At 43.5% G+C, this 19,931-nt stretch overlaps 1 protein-coding gene and 1 non-coding gene across 2 annotated transcripts; both read left to right on the top strand.

Moving 5' to 3' along the window:
- Window positions 1-680: 680 nt before the first annotated feature.
- On the top strand, window positions 681-18,707 carry CLRN2 (clarin 2). Its single transcript, XM_008017807.3, has 3 exons — window positions 681-1,704; window positions 9,337-9,516; window positions 13,310-18,707. Exons 1-3 carry the CDS (start codon window positions 1,452-1,454, stop codon window positions 13,573-13,575), a joined length of 699 nt encoding a protein of 232 aa, XP_008015998.1. The 5' UTR covers window positions 681-1,451; the 3' UTR covers window positions 13,576-18,707.
- Window positions 15,375-15,478, top strand: LOC119627774 (small nucleolar RNA U13). Its single transcript, XR_005244006.1, has one exon. It is a non-coding gene; the product is annotated as a small nucleolar RNA U13 (small nucleolar RNA).
- Window positions 18,708-19,931: the final 1,224 nt, after the last annotated feature.

The following is a 19,931-nucleotide window of genomic DNA, read 5'->3' as shown; positions in this document are numbered from 1 at the left end:
TGTACATGGTAAAGTGCCACTCACCTTTCTATAGAGAGAGAGAGAGACAGGATCTCGCTCTGTTACTCAAAGTGGCATGATCATAGCTCACTACAGCCTTGAGCTCCTGGGCTCAAGCAATCCTCCAGCCTCAGCCTCCCGTAGCTGGGACTACAGATACACGCCGTCAGGCCCAACTAAGTTTTTTATTTTTTGTAGAGATAAGGTCTCACTACATTGCCCAGGCTCAGAAATTCTCATCTTTATTTTCATTGTGGAGAGGCCACTGAAGTAAGCCCCAATTATAAGGAAGGAAACTGACATTTCCATTAATATGTCCCTCTGCTTCCTTGACACTCTCCAAGTGAGATTCCTGGGACCCCTGTTGGTTAACGGTGCAACTTCCTGAATCCCTCTTCAGGCTTCTGTGACCAACTACAAAATTTTACTGCTCCACTTCTGCCCAACTTTGCTCCCCAGAGACATGGACAGAGCGGCTGTTGCCAGTCTCACATGATGTTAAGTTGATATTCAGGAATAAGGTAAAAGTCAAAATGTCAAAGTCTACAGTATAAGATAGAGAGGAAAGAACATTTCATTCCTAGTGTCTACAGATTAAAAGGAAAACCTAGATCTTCCACTATTAGAAGAGTTCAATACTCCAGCAGTGTGGCTACTATTTGCTAATACACTAGAAAAACACTTTTCTGTCCCATTTCAGACAACATAGAAGGAGGTGCAGGGGAGAGGAATGTTAAGTGTTGGATTCTAGGCTGTCCCAACAGCCACAAATTAATTCTAGTCACAATTTACCCCCAGCAGATTCACACAGTGAGAAATTCATAAGACCCTATTTACATATTTCAGTATTAAAGCCCCAAGAACCAGGGTCATTTGATGGTATTAATAACAGTCCTAAAGATTCTGACAGCAGTGACATTTCAGAGAAAGAAATGCCAGGACACCCACGCATCAGAGAGATCGACATTTGACACTGCGCATTGTTGGCGATATTCAGGTGCTAATCATTCCATTTTTGTTTTCCTTCTACCATATGCATTTTTTGAGATTGGTTTGCATCTCTTTACCATCAGAGCTACTTGGTTTTGCTTATTACTAACTCCTTTATCACTATGAGGTCCACACCAGGGTTATTTAAATACTTGAAAGAGGAACAATTAAACCCTCTGCTGAAACATTAGTCTAGGAGGAGATATAAGGTTACTTCCTTCAGTAACACACTCCGCTACATAGTCAGGTGAAGATTGTCTCTGTAGAGGCTTCCGGATGTGGTTATAGTAAACATGGACTGTGCAAGCTTGTGCTGAAGGAGGACGAGGGGATGGACTTAAAATCTTGAAATAGAGTGTTTGGAAGAGCTGACCTGGAGCAGAGCATTGCCGAGTATCTGAAAGATGTCAACGACCCTCGCTGCTGCTCGGAGACCTTGGGGATGACCTGCACCCACTAGCATGCCTGGATGGTTCAAAAAGGCGTGGTATGGGCTGGCGTCTTTACTCAGCTTCTCCTCCTTCATCCTGATCATCGTTGCCCTGGTAGTGCCCCACTGGCTGAGTGGAAAAATCCTTTGTCAGACTGGAGTGGATCTGGTCAACGCCACAGACAGAGAGCTGGTCAAGTTCATTGGGGACATTTACTACGGGCTCTTCCAAGGGTGTAAGGTGCGGCAGTGTGGGCTTGGGAGCCGCCAGTCCCAATTCACGAGTAAGTATATTGGACGCATGAAAGCTGTTTCTAGGCACTTATTTTTGTTACTGTGTAAGAGTGCTTTTGTCTCATTGTGGAATTTGGCTGCTGCCTCAATCTCAGGCATAATGTCAAAGTCCACAGTGAGCCAAGGGTTCTGGACCCACATCAAAAAGATCTTTCCTTCCTTCCTTCTTTTCTTTTTCTGTAGAGGTGTATAGAAACATTAGATAGAAATAAGGATTTGTGCATTTTTGCAGGTTACCTCTATTAATAATGACTATTGAAACATGGGGGGTTTACATGTGTCAGACATTCTACTAAGTACCTCACACCACTTGTCTCCTTAAAGACTTACAACAAACTTATATAGAAGGAATTGTTAATGTTCCCATTTTCCAGAGGAGTACACTGAGGCTTGGAGAGGTTACATAACTTACCTGAGGTCACCCAGCCAGGAAACAGTAGGGCCGGACTCCAGACCAGTGCCACGTGACCACCACAAGTGTGTGGAGGCTGCCTGCAGAACTGAACCTTTGGGAAGCATGATGAACACTTCCACATCTACTTTTGTAAAAACTTAATAGTCTGAGAAAATGCACAGGGGCACTGTGCTTGGGTTCTGGAATCAGACTACCCCGGCTGGAACCCCTACTGGAAAGTTTCCTGGCGGGGAGACCTCAAGCAAGGCACTTGCCTGTTCTCTGTGAACGTGAGCGGGCATGGACTTTGGCTGGTGTTCAGTGTGGCATCAGAGCTGGCCAGGATGTAAGCAGAGCAGTCTGCACAAACAGGAATCCAAGCTAGGCTTAGGAATGGGCTTCTGGGAAGGAAAAAACAAAACAGGCAATATTCTACAAGCCTTTTGAATCGATGAGATCGCTGGTGAAAACAGTGTCCATACAAAACCGTAATTAATCAATACCATGCCAATGCAAGGTGACACAGAATTGTATTCATTCCTTGATTTCTATATGTCAGAATTGTAGTAGTTTATAGATATCTGGCCAAGGTAAATGTCATGTTAAATTTATAAGGACAAAAAGCTGGAACCGTTGGCAAATATAATACAAATTGTCATTTAAATACACAAAAAGATTATATTTGTTATGTATATTCAAGAACAATATCTCTGGGCATATTTATATTTGCCTAGCAATTAGATTAAACCCTGGATATTGAAAAAATAGCTTCATCAAAATTATAACATAAAACTTGAAAATATACACCATAAAGAAATTTAAAAAAGAAACGCTAAAAGCTAACCATGACAACTATAGGGACTACTCGATTCTGAACTAGATGCTATTGCTATAAAGGATGTCATCAGGACTGTAAGAGCCAAGGGAAAACTTCCCCTTTGCGCTCTGAAGGTTCTTTAAACAATGTACTGACAAGAGGCAGATTAATAGGGAAAATGGCATACACATTTATTAGCACGCATAGGGGAAAATCACAGAGTGATTGTCCGCTATCTCAATGGGGTACAGATGGTTATATCCTCTTCATCTTAGGGGAAAGGGAGATGGGGAAGTGTGGATGATTTTAGGGGACTAGTAAATTATTTTTAGGGAAATTCAATGGGCTTGCAGAACATACAATGAGCTGGGACAAAGTCTGTTGGGCCCACAGGGCAGACATTGGCTTGTGACAAAAGTCTGTCCAGCTGTGTTAACAGACTTCAGTCTTCCTTCCTGTGATATGGGTACAATTAACGAACACTCAGGAAAGGGACCAGAGGTCTTTTTCTTCAGTGGGCTTGGACGTAGGCAGGTAAGGGAACGTCAGAAAACTACCTCATCTCATGCTTTAGACAGACAAAGAATGGAGAGACAGGAGGGAGAGGGGGAGGCCAGAGAGACCTTGAGGCTCCTTCACAAAGCTTCGTATTTGGTGGGTATTGGATTCTGAACCCCAACAGGACAATTGTTGAAACTTGAATAGGGTGAGAAGATTAAACAGCAGTCACATGCCAGCATTAACCTAATGACTAGACACCTGCCATTCCCAGCTCACAGAAATGTAAACTGCTTTGAGTGGGAAGCTGCAAACAAATACGTATTTTGTTTGAGCCTTGGAGGAATTCAGTAAGTACTTCTTGCCTTCCTCCTCCTTCCTTCTTAGGACATCCATGGGAAACGTTTTCGGTTCGTCTAACATGTTCTGGTCTGGAAAGCATCAGAACCCTGTGAGAAGCATAAAGGACATTTTATTCTTGTCCCTGAGTAGGAGAGTATTTGAGAAGGTTTTGTTTCCTGCTGCCCTGGGGTTGTCTTAGAGGAGGGTCTATAAACATCTGTTCACAGTACCTTGGATGTGATTCTCTTTCAAAGCATTCAGGAGGAGCCTGGGGCCAGGTTCCTCCTGTGCTTGGCTGGCTTTACCCCGATACAGCTCGGGGACACTGATATTATAAGGTTCTCTAGTGCCAAGTCTAGTCTCCTTTAGATTTACAGCTTTTAATTCTAGCACAATGTAACCTCGAGGCAGCTACGGGGTATATCAGAGCCTCCCACAACCTGGAGTCTTTTTCTCCTGGAGTCTCTTTCTGCCATTCACTATCCATCTGTAGGAAAAAAAAAAAAAAAAAAAATCCCCGCAGTTACAGATCAGTGTAGATGGGAATAAAAGTGAAAGTGCTTTGTAAACTGTGGGGTGGGGAGGTTTTACTGAGTCTCGTTCACAAACAGCCACTTCTCCCATCACAGAGGTCTCCCCAAAAAATCACCCAGGGGAATCAATTCCCACACCAACCATGGAGAAAACCAAAGATCTATTCATCACAAAGATTAAGGCCCTTTTTTTAATACCCAGGCCCTATGAAATAAAAACAAGTCAACGTGGCTGTTTGGGTGGCTAGAGAAAGAAAGAGACAAACATTACTTTAGCATTGTCCACACATTCAATTGTACTATGGCGTATTTACAGACCAGACTCTTAGGAAAACAGGGATGAACAAAATAAACAAGTACCTGCCCTAGAAAAGTTTACCATCTGGCCAGGTACGGTGACTCACTCCTGTAATTCCAGCACTTTGGGAGGCCAAGGCAGCTGGACCACCTGAAGTCAGGAGTTTGAGACCAGCCTGGCTGACATGGTGAAACCACGTCTCTACTAAAAATAAAAATTAGCCAGGGGTGGTGGCAGGTGCCTGTAATCCCAGCTCCTCAGAAGGCTGAGGCAGGAGAATCACTTGAACCCAGGAGGTGGAGGTTGCAATGAGCAAAGATTGTGCCATTGCACTCCGGCCTGGGTGAAAAGAGTGAAAATCCATCTCAAAAAAAAAAAGAAAGAAAGAAAGAAAAAAGAAAAGTGTACCATCTGATAAAGGAGAAGCAGGTAAATATGTACTAGGCACAGAACACAGTATCTGAAGCCACTGCGTTATAGTTCATTTCCTTCCATTTTTACTGTGCTAGAGAAGAGATTTTATTACACCCATTTTACTGGTGAGGAAATTAGAGATCAGAGAAATCAATACATAAAATAATTTATTTAAAAACACCTAATGTAATAGACTGCTTTGCAGCTTTTAGTTCTGTGGTTCCTCTCTACTTCCTACCCCACAGGTATTCCACTAGTGGCCAGGACCTGGGTTTGACTTCAGATGTCCTGCTTTTGTTACTTGCCCTGCTGGGGCAAAAAGGGCTGCCAGACCTCTCTGGGATTCGGAGCAAACAAATTATCTAATAGTCTTAGATGCTGATAGAATGATTAATCAATTCTGGTATTCAAGTGAGTTACCTCTAGTGCGTAGGAAACAACTATATCTATTCAAATTCAAAATAAGACCTCCAGATTTCAAGACTCTATATTTAGAATTTTAAACCTCTAATTATCTGTGCTTTCTGATTTTTCTGCTCTAGCCCTGTAATAGAGTAGTTAAGCTGACACTTTCTTGCTATGGGAGCAAGGCTAAGCTATTTCACTTCTCTGAGCCTCAGTTTCCTCATTTGTAAGTGTGAGAGAGGGTGTCCATGAGCAACAAAACAAAGAATATGTATAAAGCCACCGGCACATAGTCTGCACCCCATATAGGTGGCTGTTGTCATTTTTCACAGTGAATCATGTGTTGTCATTTATCACCATGAATAGTGTGTACGGTCGTAGATTTCAAGCAGGAAACTTAAATGTAATTCCTAGTGGGAGACACCTAAAACTCTTGGAGTCTGGGTTTCAAATATGAAAGGCAAGTGAACAACAGCTTTCCTAGGGCAGCACTGGGTGTCAGGCTAAGGCAGAGTCACCCCTCAGAAAGAAAGTAGAAAGAACTGGTGCATGAACACTCCTGAGACATGATTCGAATTTCTATTTTTTTCTTCTTTTTTTAAAATAATTTAAGTTAGAGACAGAACCTTGCTATGTTGCCCAGACTTATCTCCAACCCCTAGCCTCAAGTAATCCCCCCATCTCGGCCCCCAGAAGTGCTGGGATTACAGACATGAGCCACCGCCCCAGCCTCGAATTTCTAAATAATGACGTATATTAAAAAATAATAAAATCACAATTAACCGTGAGGTCTGAGCCGTGAGTTATGTTACAAGAATGTGGCGGTTGAGTGAGATTTGCCCTTTGCCAAAAAGCATTTTTTAAACATAGTTAATGCGCTTCCTACTATGAAGACCGAGGACTGGGCACTCTTTACCTCCCTCTCCACATCACTCCATATGCCCCAAATTCCCTCTCCCCCATCATCCTAATATGGTTATTACTCAATTTTTTAAAATCAAATCTGGATAGGGGTTCAATCATTATGTGGATATGATTCTTTCTTTTTAAAAGATGAATTGTGTACATTATGGACATTATGGATACCTTAATTTATTTTATTTTTATTTTTTATTTTTTTTTAGGCAGAGTCTCGCTCTGTCACCCAGGTTGGAGTACAGTGGCACGATCTCGGCTCACTGTAAGCTCCGCCTCCTGGGTTCACGCCATTCTCCTGCCTCAGCCTCCTGAGTAGCTGGGACTACAGGTGCCTGCCACCGCGCCCGGCTAGTTTTTTGTATTTTTAGTAGAGACGGGTTTTCACCATGTTAGCCAGGATGGTCTCGATCTCCTGACCTTGTGATCCGCCCGTCTCGGCCTCCCAAAGTGCTGGGATTACAGGCGTGAGCCACCGCGCCCGGCCACCTTAATTTATTAAATCAATCTATTCACATACTGTTTTTTCTCCAATCTTTCACTATTGTAATGAATATCCAATATTTGATCCATGCTTTGAGCACATGTAGGAGTGCTTCTGGAAAATAAAGTCCTAGAAGTGAATTTGCTTTAGTAGATGTTGCCAAATTGCCCTCTAACGAGGTTACATGAATTAATATTTCTACGAGACTTGAGAGTACCTCTTCCTTACACCATTGTCAACACGGTGTGTTAGCAAACATTTTCATCTCTGCCATTCACATAGGTGACTGTTTTCTATTTTAAGAGTTTGGGTGAGCATTACTATGTTAGTCATGTGTCCTAAGGATTGCCTGGTCAAGAAAGGGGATAATGAAACAATTTAAAAATCAGGCACAAGCGGCTGGGTCTGGTGGCTCATGCCTGTAATCCCAGCACTTTGGGAGGCCAACGCGGGCAGATCACTTGAGGCCAGGGGTTCGAGACCAGCCTGGCCAACATGGTGAAACCCCCCTACTGAAAATGCAAAAATTAGCCAGGCATGGTGGTGGGTGCCTGTAATCCCAGCTATTGGAAAGGCTGAGGCACGAGAGTTGCTTGAATCAGAGAGGAGGAGGTTACACCAAGCTGAGATGGTGCCACTGCACTCCAGCCTGGGCAACAGAACGAGATTCTGTCTCAAAAATAAAAATAAATAAAAATCAGGCACAAGCTACTGTGTCTGAAACAGAAAGGGGCTGAGGGTTTGAAAAGAGAAAAAAAAAATCTAAGGGACATTAAGATGGGACAGAGGCACAGGGAAGAAAGATGCTTTACAAAGACAAACTCACTGGAAAGGAGCTCATCTTCCAGGGTAAAGTTTCCAATGCCGATTAGATAACCATAGGGAGATAAAAATTAATGGAAATTCAGAACTGGAAAGAAACATCAGAACTTACAGTGTAAACGTGGAGTGCCTGAAAACATGTGAGTGGAAAGGACACCTAATGGGAAAAATAAAAACTCTACTTCTCAGGATTGGGAGACGCCAACCTTCAGTGACTGAGAGAGGCGGGTGAACCAGCAAAGGAACTGGTTCCATCAGATGGGTATTCAGCAGGAACCTTGGAGCAATTGCAGAGGAATGAGTATGTTCAGAAGTTCTGTAGCTTTCATAATGTTCAATTCTTCATTTATAACTACTAAAGATCATGACTTGACACTGTTAAAACACACAGTTGTGAACAACAGTTCTCAGAAAAGGAATTTTGAGGAAAGACTTTATTCCAGTTAACAGTTTGCAAACCAGGGAAACACAGCCTCTGGTGTAAAAGGAAGGTGTATTCCAGAGAAGAAAGGGAAGGCTCAGGTTTTACAGCAAAAGTTCCCACGCAGGTTTCCAATCAGGTCTGTTTATGTAAATAAAGGATTCAAATTCACTTAGTTCTAATTGGTCGATACAGCTGAACCCTGATTAGCTGATACAGCTGAGCCCTGATTGGTCATTACAGCTGAGCCCTGATTAACTGAGGCAAATCTCAAAGATAAAAAGGTGTGGGTTTTCAAGGAACTCAGAGGATGTGTGTGACCCCCTAGTCAGTAAATGGCCACTTGGCCCTATTTTAAATTTAGACCCAGTTAACCACTCAGGACCCATCTTGAAGGACTGGCTCTTTCAGGGTCACATTTGTTCTCATAGTATATTGAATTATAAATCTTATATAGAGTCTAGAGTTGCCTTGCCCAAACACAAGCAATTTAATGTCTCCAAGCCTGTGGGTAAAGGGAGTTCATAAAATCTACCTCATGTCTTTGTCATGTGCATTGAACAAGATGACCATGTAAAATGTTTGGCCCATGACTGCACTTAGTAAATGTTGATTATCCTCAATTCATCTGCACGGATTACTATCCCCATTGTACTGATGAAGAAACTGAGGCTTGAGAAGTCACATGACTTTCCCAAAACCATCAAAATATAACAGCAATAACCACAGCTGCCATTTTTGAGAACTGACTTGACCAGGCAATATTTGAGCTACTCTATTATGCTACGCCATTTCATCTTCACAGCCAGTACTAATGGCAAACATAGAGAAAACAAATAGAAATTAAGATTTCACTAACTTATTTTGCCATATTCGTAAGGCAAATTAATATTTTAATAAAATGTTGTGCAATGTGAGAATTATATGTCCTTCATACATGGGGGTAAGCAAGGGTCTACCTTGTGGAGTCACTGGGGCCTGTGTACATCAGTTCACATCAGACCCCAGAGCTTCAAGCTCGGTGCAGCTTAAACTGACAGCCAGGACACATTTTAATTTTGTGTCCGCTCCAAGGAAGAGAGGCTTGTTGATCAACTGACAGGCATGAATCTGGGGGCCATGAGTTTGTCTCAGAAAATCTCCCGCTGTTTGAAAACCGCATACTTGCTGTCTTGCCTTCACCCCTGTCTATTGAAGCCTTCGTGGTAAGCAAGCTTGGGCTTTATGAAAGTGACTCTAACTCTGATATTGAAATAGCGGCTGTGTCTTGTCTCCCTAGTCTTTCCACACCTGGTGAAGGAGCTCAATGCAGGCCTTCATGTGATGATTCTGCTGCTCCTCTTCCTGGCCTTGGCCCTGGCTCTGGTCAGCATGGGCTTTGCCATTCTCAACATGATCCAGGTCCCATACCGGGCAGTCAACGGTCCTGGGGGTATCTGCCTATGGAATGTCCTGGCAGGTAAGAAGTCCCTTAGGGAGAGAAAATTGTGTCCACACCATCACAGGGCTGGGCTCCAAGTAGTTGGGCAGAAGGTGTGAAGGAACTAAAATGTGCCACTGGAGCTTTGACTTTCCTAAGACCTTCTTGATGGGCATGGAATGAATGTCCTCTTTTTCTTTTTCTTTTTTGAGACAGGGTCTCATTTTGTCAGCCACACTGGAGTGCAGTGGTGCGATCTCAGTTCACTGCAGCCTTGACCTCCTGGGCTCAAGTGATCTTCCCACCTCAGGCCCCCAAGTAGCTGGGAGTACAGGCGTGCACCACCATGCCCAGCTAATTTTTTGTAGTTTTTGTAGAGATGGGGTTTCACCATGTTGCCCAGGCTAGTCTCAAACTCCTGAGGTCAAGGGATCCGCCTTCCTTGGCCTCCCAAAGTGCTCATGAATTTCCTCTTTAAGTTGCAGAGTCTGTCACAATAAAGAACCATCTTATTAGAGTACGTGAATGGCTGAGGACTTAGAGCAGTAAAGAGAGATCGAGGTGAACGGAGAAGCCAGAAGACAGAGAGCTGAAAGCAGGGAGAGGTGGGGGCCTTGGGACGGGGAAAGAGATGGAGCTGGTGCTGCAGTTGAGGCTGGGAGGAACTCCACAAACGACAGAAGAGAAGGGTATTGTGAGCAAGAGGCCATTTGTGAAAGGCTCCTCCATTCAGGCTCTGGGTTAAGAAGGGGAAGTGAATGCCATCTAGCTGCCAAGGTCTTTAGTGTTCCCCCCCACACACCTGGGCATATTAATGCAGACAGGGCTCGCTGGCTGTCTCAACTCTCCCTCCTCTCACCTTCCCAGCGCCTTCACTGCACCATGCCCTTAAACTAGATGCAACTTACTGAGCAGCCACTAAGAGTTAGGCATGGACCTGGGGATTTTGCATGCATTACTTTGTTTACATCTCACCACATCTCTATAGGAGGTATTATTAGACCCACGTTTACAGATGAAGAGCCTGAGGCTCAGAGAAGTTAAACAGTCACACAGCAATGAGTGGCAGAGGTGGTATTCCAATCTAGGCATAACTGATTCTAAGCTCTTTATTTTTGCACAGATCCATGCTCTCGTTTATGACCATCATGACCTATTTTCCAAGCCAAAAACTAAAAAATGTGTGTGTGTGCGCGCATGCATGTTGATTTGGGAGTATATTGATGCACAGAAATTAATTCACATTTAATTATGCACTTAACACATCATCTGTAATGAAAATAACAGAATCTTGTGAAATGAGGGCTATCTCTGAAAACTCAGGTCAAATATTCAAGGTACCATTCAGATAATAACCCCTTACTATGATTACCTTATACAAGAATATCATAAAATATAAAAACAGGTAGTGTTATTTTATTATGTATTATAATGTATATCAAGAAGTCAATTATTATGTGTTTGCCTTTGTTTGCAGATGGTAGCCACCCTGTAGAATTGTTTATATACATGGCTCGCCCTCATCAAGACTACAGGTGTCTTTCTCATCTGCATGCATCCTCACAGAGGCTGGCATGTAAAAAGTGCTCAACCCTGCTTTCAATAAATGCTTATCTCTGTCCATTTCTTTCCTCAGAGAGATAGCACTCTCAAACTCTACTGATGAGAGATTAGCAACAGGCAAAATAGCCTGGGCAACATAGCAAGACCCCATTTCTACAAAAATAAGAAATAAAAAAGTTAGCTGTGCGTGGTGTCAGGCGCCTGCAGTCTCGGCTACTTGGGAACTGTAATCCCAACACTTAAGGGAGGCTGAGGTGGGAGAACTGCTTGAGTCTGGGAGGTCCAGGCTGTGGCGAACTGTGATCATGCCACTGCACTCCAGCCTCAGCCAACAGAGCAAAACCTTGTTTCAAAAAAAATAAAAATAAAAACAGGTAAAACTTAATGTCTTTTGACAAAACTTTATTTCTTGCCACTGAGCTTAAAAAAAACAAAAACACTGCAGTGTCTAAAGGCAGAAAAAGGTGAATAGCCTTTGCATATATTTGGACTAAACAATTCCATGTTTGGATTTATGCTAAGGAAATACTCGACGAGAGAACAAGGATGTACATAAAATGGTATTTGCTGTAGCACTTTATGATATCAAAAATTAGAAGTAATATAGACACCCAGAAATAAGGTCATACTTACATAAATTATAGTGTGTGACCGTATATCTATAATTTAGTAGAAACTGTTTAGTCTTTACTAAAAATACCCACATAAATTATAGTGTGTAGTGCATAAAATACTATGCACTCATTTATAGTCATGCTGTAAGCCTGGCACGGTGACTCATGCCTGTAATCCCAGCACTTGGGGATGCTGAGGCGGGAGGATTGCTTGAGCCCAGGAGTTGAAGACCAGCCTGGGCAATGTAGTGAGACCCCATCTCCACAAACAAACAAAAACCAAAAATTAGCCAAGCATGGTGACACACATCCATGATCCCAGCTACTCAGGAGACTGAGGCAAGAGGATCGCTTGAACCCAGGAGGTCAAGGCTGCAATGAGCCATGATCACACCACTGCACTCTATCCTGGATGACAGAGCAAGACCCTGTCTCAAAAAACAAACAAACAAACAATAAAGTCGTGCTGTAACAGAATATTTAGCAACACGTAAAAATGTCCAAGTGAGGGGAAAAGATCAAATTTAAAATCCAAGTAAGAACACCATAATACTAATTTTGTTAAAGAGAAAGAAACATAAAGAAAAACAGTCAAATGTTGAAAGTGTTCATGCTGGCTTTTAGGATAAAAGTAAATTTGTTTATGATTTTCTCTAGTGTCCAAATTTTTCTTCGATGAAGATAATAATCTTTTAAGAAGCATCACAAATGTGTTATTAAAAATATCAATTAAAATTGAAACTGGGGGGGCGGGGAGAGAGAGAGAGAGAGAGAGAGAGTTAGATTCCTCCCAGAAGGTCAAAGTTTCAAGCAAAACATAGGGAAGTAGTTTGGAATTCTTCCAGTTTTCGCCTCCCTCCTTTCCTCCTTCTGTGAGTGGTCATCCTTGTCCTTAAGCATGGAAGGAGGATAATTGAAGAGGAGAGCAACAGTTTTTCTTACATCTTGCCACATAGCCTTCACAGTCTTCATAGAAATCCTGAGACATTTTAGACAATGAACTTCTCCAAATGTGGATCCCCAGGAAGCATGGTACTTGGTAAGGGGAAAACTTGGAAGAGTGGGCCGGGTGCAGTGGCTCAAACGCCTGTATTTCCAGCACTTTGGGAGGCCAAGGCGAATGGATCACTTGAGATCAGGAGTTTGAGACCAGCCTGGGCAACATGATGAAACCCCGTCTCTACTCAAAATACAAAAATTAGCCAGGTGTGGTGACAAGCACTTGTAGTCCCAGCTACTTGGGAGGCTGAGGCAGGAGAATCACTTGAACCCGGGCGGTGGAGGTTGCAGCCAGCCGAGATGGCGCCGCTGCACTCCAGCCTGGGCAATAGAGCAAGACTCCATCTCAAAAAAATTAAAAATAAATAAATAAATAAATAAATAAATAAATAAATAAATAAAAATTGGAGGGGTAGAATTTCAAAGTTGATCTGATATAAAGCAGATTCTCTCTTTCCCCGCACAATCCTGCCTTTCTCCTTCATACTGTGTGGGTTAGCTCCTACTTTTAAAAGCAGATTAAAACTTATGTCTTCCTCATAACTTTTCTAACCCAAAGCAAGTTTGTCACACGTGGCACAGAAATGCCACCTCTCACAGAGTTGTCACAATCGCAAAACGGAGCCGTGAGTGAGGGTGACCTTTTTGGGTTTCAGGTGGAGTCGTGGCGTTAGCCATAGGCAGCTTCATGGCTGCGGTGAAATTTCATGACCTGACAGAACGAATCGCCAACTTTCAGGAGAAGCTCTTCCAGTTTGTGGTGCTGGAAGAACAGTACGAAGAGTCGTTTTGGATCTGCGTGGCCAGCGCGTCGGCCCACGCCGCAAACTTGGTCGTGGTGGCGATCAGTCATATTCCCCTCCCTGAGATTAAGACCAAGATTGAAGAGGCCACTGTCACGGCTGAGGATATCTTGTATTAATAGCCTTCCCCTGTCCACACCCTGGCCTAAGTCAGTTCTGTGTGTGAACGGAGTCCTCGTGTTTTTGCAGCCTTCCCACTCCGTCATGGCCATGTTCTCAGCAGTAAGAAAAAGGATATGAAAGACCAAAGCTGTTGCCTGGGCCAGAAAAGAAAAACTTGCCCGGGATCCCCAGCGTTCTTGCATTTCTCTCTCATGACGTTGGAGTTCCAGTTGCAGCTGGAGACTCTGCCACTTGCCAGCTTAAGCATAGTAACAACTTCCCAAGGCCGTTGTGAAGTTTAAATGGGTGATAATATTGCCAGATTCTGCATTCTGTAGAGCACTTGACAAATATAAGATACTACAGACTCCAGTAAGTGTCTGTAGATCCCTGGTCAATTCCATACAATATTGGGCTGGTGAGTGGGGAAGAATTCTCAGAGGATATGATACTGTTCCTGTTCCTGCCCTCCAGAAACACCTAATCTTTCCGCATGACATAGCACTTAGCAACGGTAACACTAAGAATGAAAATAACTGCCATTTTTTGAGTGGTTACTATGTGCAAGACACTGTTCTCACTCATTTATTAACTCATCAGGTCCTAATGGCAAAAACAGCAATTACTTTTGCACCAACCTGATAATAGAACAGCCATAATGGACCAAGGAGGGAATTAAATCTTGGGGATGGGATGTGGTATTAAAGAAAGCAACACAGTGTGAACATTTGATCTGAGCTTTGAAAGATGAGTAGATTTTTCCAGTGGTGAAGGAAGCAAGGTTGGAGAAGGGCATTCCAGGATGCATCAGTAAGGAGGCTGGGCATAGGGTGTGAAATTACAAGGAGGGGCCGGGCATGGTGGCTCATGCCTGTAATCCCAGCACTTTGGGAGGTGGAGGCAGGCAGATCGTGAGGTCAGGAGTTCGAGACCAGCCTGGCCAATATGGTGAAACCCCATCTCTACTAAAAATACAAAAATTAGCCAGTCGTGGTGATGCGCACCTGTAGTCCCAGCTACTCAAGAGGCTGAGACAGAAGAATTGCTTGAACCCGGGAGGCAGAGGTTGCAGTGAGCCACGATCATGCCACTGCACTCCAACCTGGGTGACAGAGTGAGACTCCATCTCAAAAAAAAAAAAAAAGAAAAAAGAAAAAGAAATTTCAACGAGGGCTTAGAGGCGTGTGAGTACTCAATGGGACTAGAATGTTGCTTTCATCACCTGTTGGAGATATTCAGCTGTTTTGTGTTGAGTTTTCCTAAGTGCCACTGGAATGGTTAATTTTATGTGTCACCTTGGCTGGACCACAGTAGCCAGATATTTGGTCAAACACTTCTAGATGTTTTTTCAAAGGTATTTTTTGAGGAGATTAACATTTAAATTTGTGTATTTTGAGTAAAACAGATTACCATCTGTAATCGGATGGTAATTCCCTCATCCAATCAGTTGACAGCCCGAATAGAAAAAAGGCCTAGCTCCCCTGAGGGAGAGAGAATTCTGCCAGCAGACTTTTTGGACTCAAACTGCAACTGTCACTGGATCTCCAGCCTGCCCACCTAGCCTCAAGATTCTGGAATTGCTGGCCTCCTGAGTCATGTGAGACAATTTCTTAAAATACCCCCCTCTTTCTCTCTGTTACTACACACACACACACACACACACACACACACACAGAGCCTGTTGGCTCTGTTCCTCTGGAGAACCCTGACTAACAGAGGTACACAACTATATGAACTAATTTTCCCATGATGCTAGCTGGTATGAATCCTTTCCCAGGTCTCCTATCTTCATGTCATGCAAATGTTATCTAATGTGATCCTTTTGTAGTTCATGAGGATGATGATTGAGTTTTCATGCACGTGTGTGAGAGGTGCCACCCTGGAACCTTGTTATGACATCCGCACATTACCCATGTGATCTGAAGGAAAAAAAAAGGAAAATGATTTTTTTTTTTTTTTTAAACAGAGCTTTGCTCTTGTTGTCCAGGCTGGAGTGCAATGGCACGATCTCAGCTCACTGCAGCCTCTGCCTCTAGGGTTCAAGTAATTCTCCTGCTTTAGCCTCCCAAGGAGCTGAGATTACAGGTGTGTGCCACCACTCCCAGCTAATTTTGTATTTTTAGTAGAGATGGGTTTTCACCATGTTGGTCAGGCTGGTCTCAAACTTCTGACCTCAAGTGATCCACCCACCTCAGCCTCCCAAAGTGCTGCGATTACAGGCATGAGCCACCATGCCCAATCTGGGAAATGTTTTTTTTTAAGTTATCTAATCCCCCAAATTAGCTCCATCTAAAATGACACCTGATTTGGTGACTTCAGGAAGTGCTCATGTCATCTCTTCTTTATAATTCCTTGCTGGGCTCACCTGCCCCTTTCAGCCCTTTTTCCACATCCCAGGCATAGTTTCAGCACTATTTAGTGGACTGATGTCACTCACCAAAGATGCAGATGGCACATGGCTAGAAGAGACAGTTACGTTATAGGAGACAGATCCAAAAGAGACAGTTAATGTGATAAGAGATGGATCCAAAAGATAGTGAGAGACTGCCAAGCTGTCTTGAAAACAAGAGGAAATGTCAATATCATATCAAGTTTGAACACAAAGTCCTGCTGATGGGTTTTTAAAAAATCAACATAAATACAGAAAATCTGACAACAGTTTATATTACAAGTGTCTGAGGATCTTGGTACATTTATTCACTCAACAGTATTGATATTGATGTAGTGCTGGGACTAAAGCAGTGAGCTGACAAAAATCCCTGCCCTCCAGACATTTCATTCTCCCAACAGCTGGGGATGAAACATACTGAGCAGGCTTGTGATGGAGCTCTTTGAAAAGTTAGCACAGTGGCCAGGCGTGGTGGCTCATGCCTGTAATTACAGCACTTTGGGAAGCCAAGGAGGGAGGACTGCTTGAGTCTAGGAGTTCAGCCTGGACAACACAGGGAGACCTTCTCTCTCTATTTCCAAAAATAAAAATAAAAAGTCATCAGGGCCATAGCCTTTGAACTGATCACTGCCTTCAGTCATATGCAGACTATCATGCCAAGAAGCAGGCAGAGTGGGCCAGGCACAGTAGCTCATGCCTGTAATCCCAGTATTTTGGGAGACTGAGGTGGGTGGATCACCTGAGGTCAGGAGTTCAAGACCAGCCTAGCCAACGTGGTAAAACCCCGTCTCTACTAAAAACACAAAAATTAGCTGGGTGTGGTGGCAGATGCCTGTAATCCCAGCTGCTCAGGAGGCTGAGGCAGGAGAATTGCTTGAACCCAGGCGAAGGTCGCAGTGAGTCGAGATCACGCCTTTGAACTCTAGCTTGGATGCCAAGAGTGAAACTCTGTTTCACAAAAAAAAAGAAAAAAAATAAGAAGGGGGCAGGGTGAATTCAGTTTTTTTTGAGACATAGTCTTGCTCTGTCGCCCAGGCTGGAATGCAATGGCAGGATCTCGGCTCACTGCAACCTCCACCTCCTGGGTTCAAGTGATTCTCCAGCCTCAGCCTCCCGAGTAGCTGGGATTACAGGTGCCCGCCACCACGCCCAGCTAATTTTTTTGTATTTTTAGTAGAGACGGGGTTTCACTATGTTGGCCAGGCTGGTCTCAAACTCTTGACCTCAGGCAATTCATGCTCCTCGTTTCCCAAAGTGCTGGGATTACAGGCATGAGCCACCACGCCCAGCCAGATGTGTTTCAAGAAGTCAAAGTGCAGGCTTTTGTACGCATCTGCATTTTTTCTGTGACAGAGTCCACAGCTTTTGAAAGTGTTTCAGAAGTATCTATAATGTCTTTAAACTATGAGCTATCAGGTGGCAACCATAATGTTACTGGCAATAATCAGGCTTAGTCTGAAAGACCATCTCTCAGGAATACTGTAAATGAGATTCCTATATGGAATTTAGCAGGTTGAGAGTGGGGGCAGGAAGAAGGGAGATTAAGTATCTGGATCACAAAATTCACTTGCATTATTTTCAAATGCACAGAGGGAAATGTAGCTCCTTTATCTTGACTATAATTAATGTGGTCATTTTACGAGTAAATAAATAGTAGCTTCAGGAAGGGGACTGGTCACAGGAAAAGACCAAGGCAGAATTAGAGGGTTGGGACTTCCAGCCCCCCCCACACCCATGACTTCTGGGAGGAAAGAGGGGCTGAAGGTTAAGTTGATCACCAATGGCCAATGCTTAATCAATCATGCCTACATAATGAAGCCTCAGCAGAAACCCAAAAGAACTGGGTTTGGAGAGCTCCCAGATGGCTGAGTACGTGGAGGTTCCTGGAGGGAGGTGCACCCAGGGAGAGCGGGCAAGCTCCGCGCTCCTTCTCCCATACCTTGCTCCATGCGTCTCTTCATCTGTATCCTTTGTGATATCCTTTGTAATAAACCAGTAAATAGAAGTGTTTCGCTGAGTTCCGTGAGCTGCCCCAGCAAATTAGCCAAACCCAAAGTTGTGGGTTTGGCTACTTGCGACTAGTGTCTGAGGAAGGAGGGACAACTCTGGGGACTGAGCTCTCAGCCTATGGGACCTGATGCTATCACCAGGTAGATAGTGTCAGAACTGTCTTAGAGCTGGTGTCTGCTGCAGAGCTGACTGCTTATTGGTTGATGGAGGGAAATTCCCCACATTTGGTCATCGAAGTCTGCTGTATTAATTGTCGTTGAGAGTAGTTTGAGAGCTTAGAAAAACACTGAGTTCTTTCCTCTCAGAGGTCATTCATTATCTTATGTGGGCCAGGCACTGCACACTTTCTCCTTAATTCTGACAACAATTATTCAAGATAAATATTAGTATCTTTTTTTTAACAGATGGGTAATTTTAGGTTTGGAGAATTTAAGGAACTTGCTCAGCCTCATTGCTAATAAGTAATGGAGAAAGACTTCAGCCCTGATTTATATGATGTCAAGGCCACCACTTTTCCAATACAGCAAGATTATTGCCTTGAATCACCCTTGAGGCTCCTTCTCAGGGTTTCTGCAAGTGGCTGTGCAGGTTGCACCCTGCCCAAGGGAGGTGAAGTACAGGAGGCGAGGGACTAGCCCAAGCGCCCCTGGCTTCTCCTGGCCTCATCCACAAGGGTACTTTCTCCTAAAGGGGGCGCCTTTTCCTAAGGCTCACAAAGGTGTCCAATGGCCTGCAGTGCACTATCCCTTCCAGCCGACTAGTCCATGCAAAGTCAAAATGTTGGTCATAACATTATTTTATGACATTGTTTAGAGTGTGATGATGATTAATTTTCATATACCCTTTAAAAATAATTATATGCATACATTTGTATGATTGCCAATGATATGATATTACTAATACTAACTGCAGGGATCAAAGTCAATGAAATTTAGCTGCAATTAAGAAAAGTAATTTGTTATTGGTGAAAAGAAGTTCTACTGTATGTTCACAGTATTAAGAAATGAGTAATTACCAGGGCCGGTGGCTCAAGTCTGTAATCCCAGCACTTTGGGAGGCTGAGTCAGGTGGATCACCTGAGGTCAGGAGTTCAAGACCAGCCTGGCCAACATGGTGAAACACTGCCTCTACTAAAAATACAGAAAATATTCAGGCGTAGTGGTGTGTGCCTGTAGTCCCAGCTACTCGAGAGGGTGAGTCAGCAGAATCGCTTGAACCTGGGAGGCAGAGGTTGCAATGAGCCCAGATCATGCCATGGCACTTCAGCCTGGGCAACAAGAGCGAAGCTCCATCCAAAAAAAAATGAATGATACATGGTTTTCACTAATGAAAATATAACTAATAACATATACAATTAATCAAGACTTTTGGATAGCAAGGATCTTTCCATGTCAAATCAGAGCAGAATCATATGTTACAAATATACTTCTCTCTCTTTCAAGAAAAATGTGAAACTATGAAGAGTAAACTAAACAACTCACACTTCCAAAAGCATATAATAAAAATGCTAACTCCTGCTAAGTATTAATTATTAATTATTTCTAATGGATTAGCATCACAAGTTAGAAAATACTTGCTGAGGTCGGGCGCAGTGGCTCACGCCTGTAATCCCAGCACTTTGGGAGGCCGAGGCAGGTGCATCACGAGGACAAGAGATCGAGACCATCCTGGCCAACATAGTGAAACTCCATCTCTACTAAAAATACAAAAATCAACCAGGCGTGGTGGCGCATACCTGTAGTCCCAGCTATTCGGGAGGCTGAGACAGGAGAATCGCTTGAACCCAGGAGGCAGAGGTTGCAGTGAGCTGAGATCATGCCACTGCACTCCAGCCTGGCAACAGAGCAACACTCTGTCTAAAAATAAAACAAGAAAAAAGAAAATACTTGCTAGGAATGGGGTGCTAACCTACTTAAAATACTTAAATATTAAGCCAGGTTCATCACTGGAAGTCACAGAGGGGAAGGAGGTTAT

Source organism: Chlorocebus sabaeus, chromosome 27, assembly GCF_047675955.1.
Source record: "Chlorocebus sabaeus isolate Y175 chromosome 27, mChlSab1.0.hap1, whole genome shotgun sequence".
NCBI classification, from domain to species: domain Eukaryota; kingdom Metazoa; phylum Chordata; class Mammalia; order Primates; family Cercopithecidae; genus Chlorocebus; species Chlorocebus sabaeus.
The sequence above is the reverse complement of the archived record's forward strand: the minus strand, read 5'-3'. Positions and strand labels throughout refer to the sequence as shown.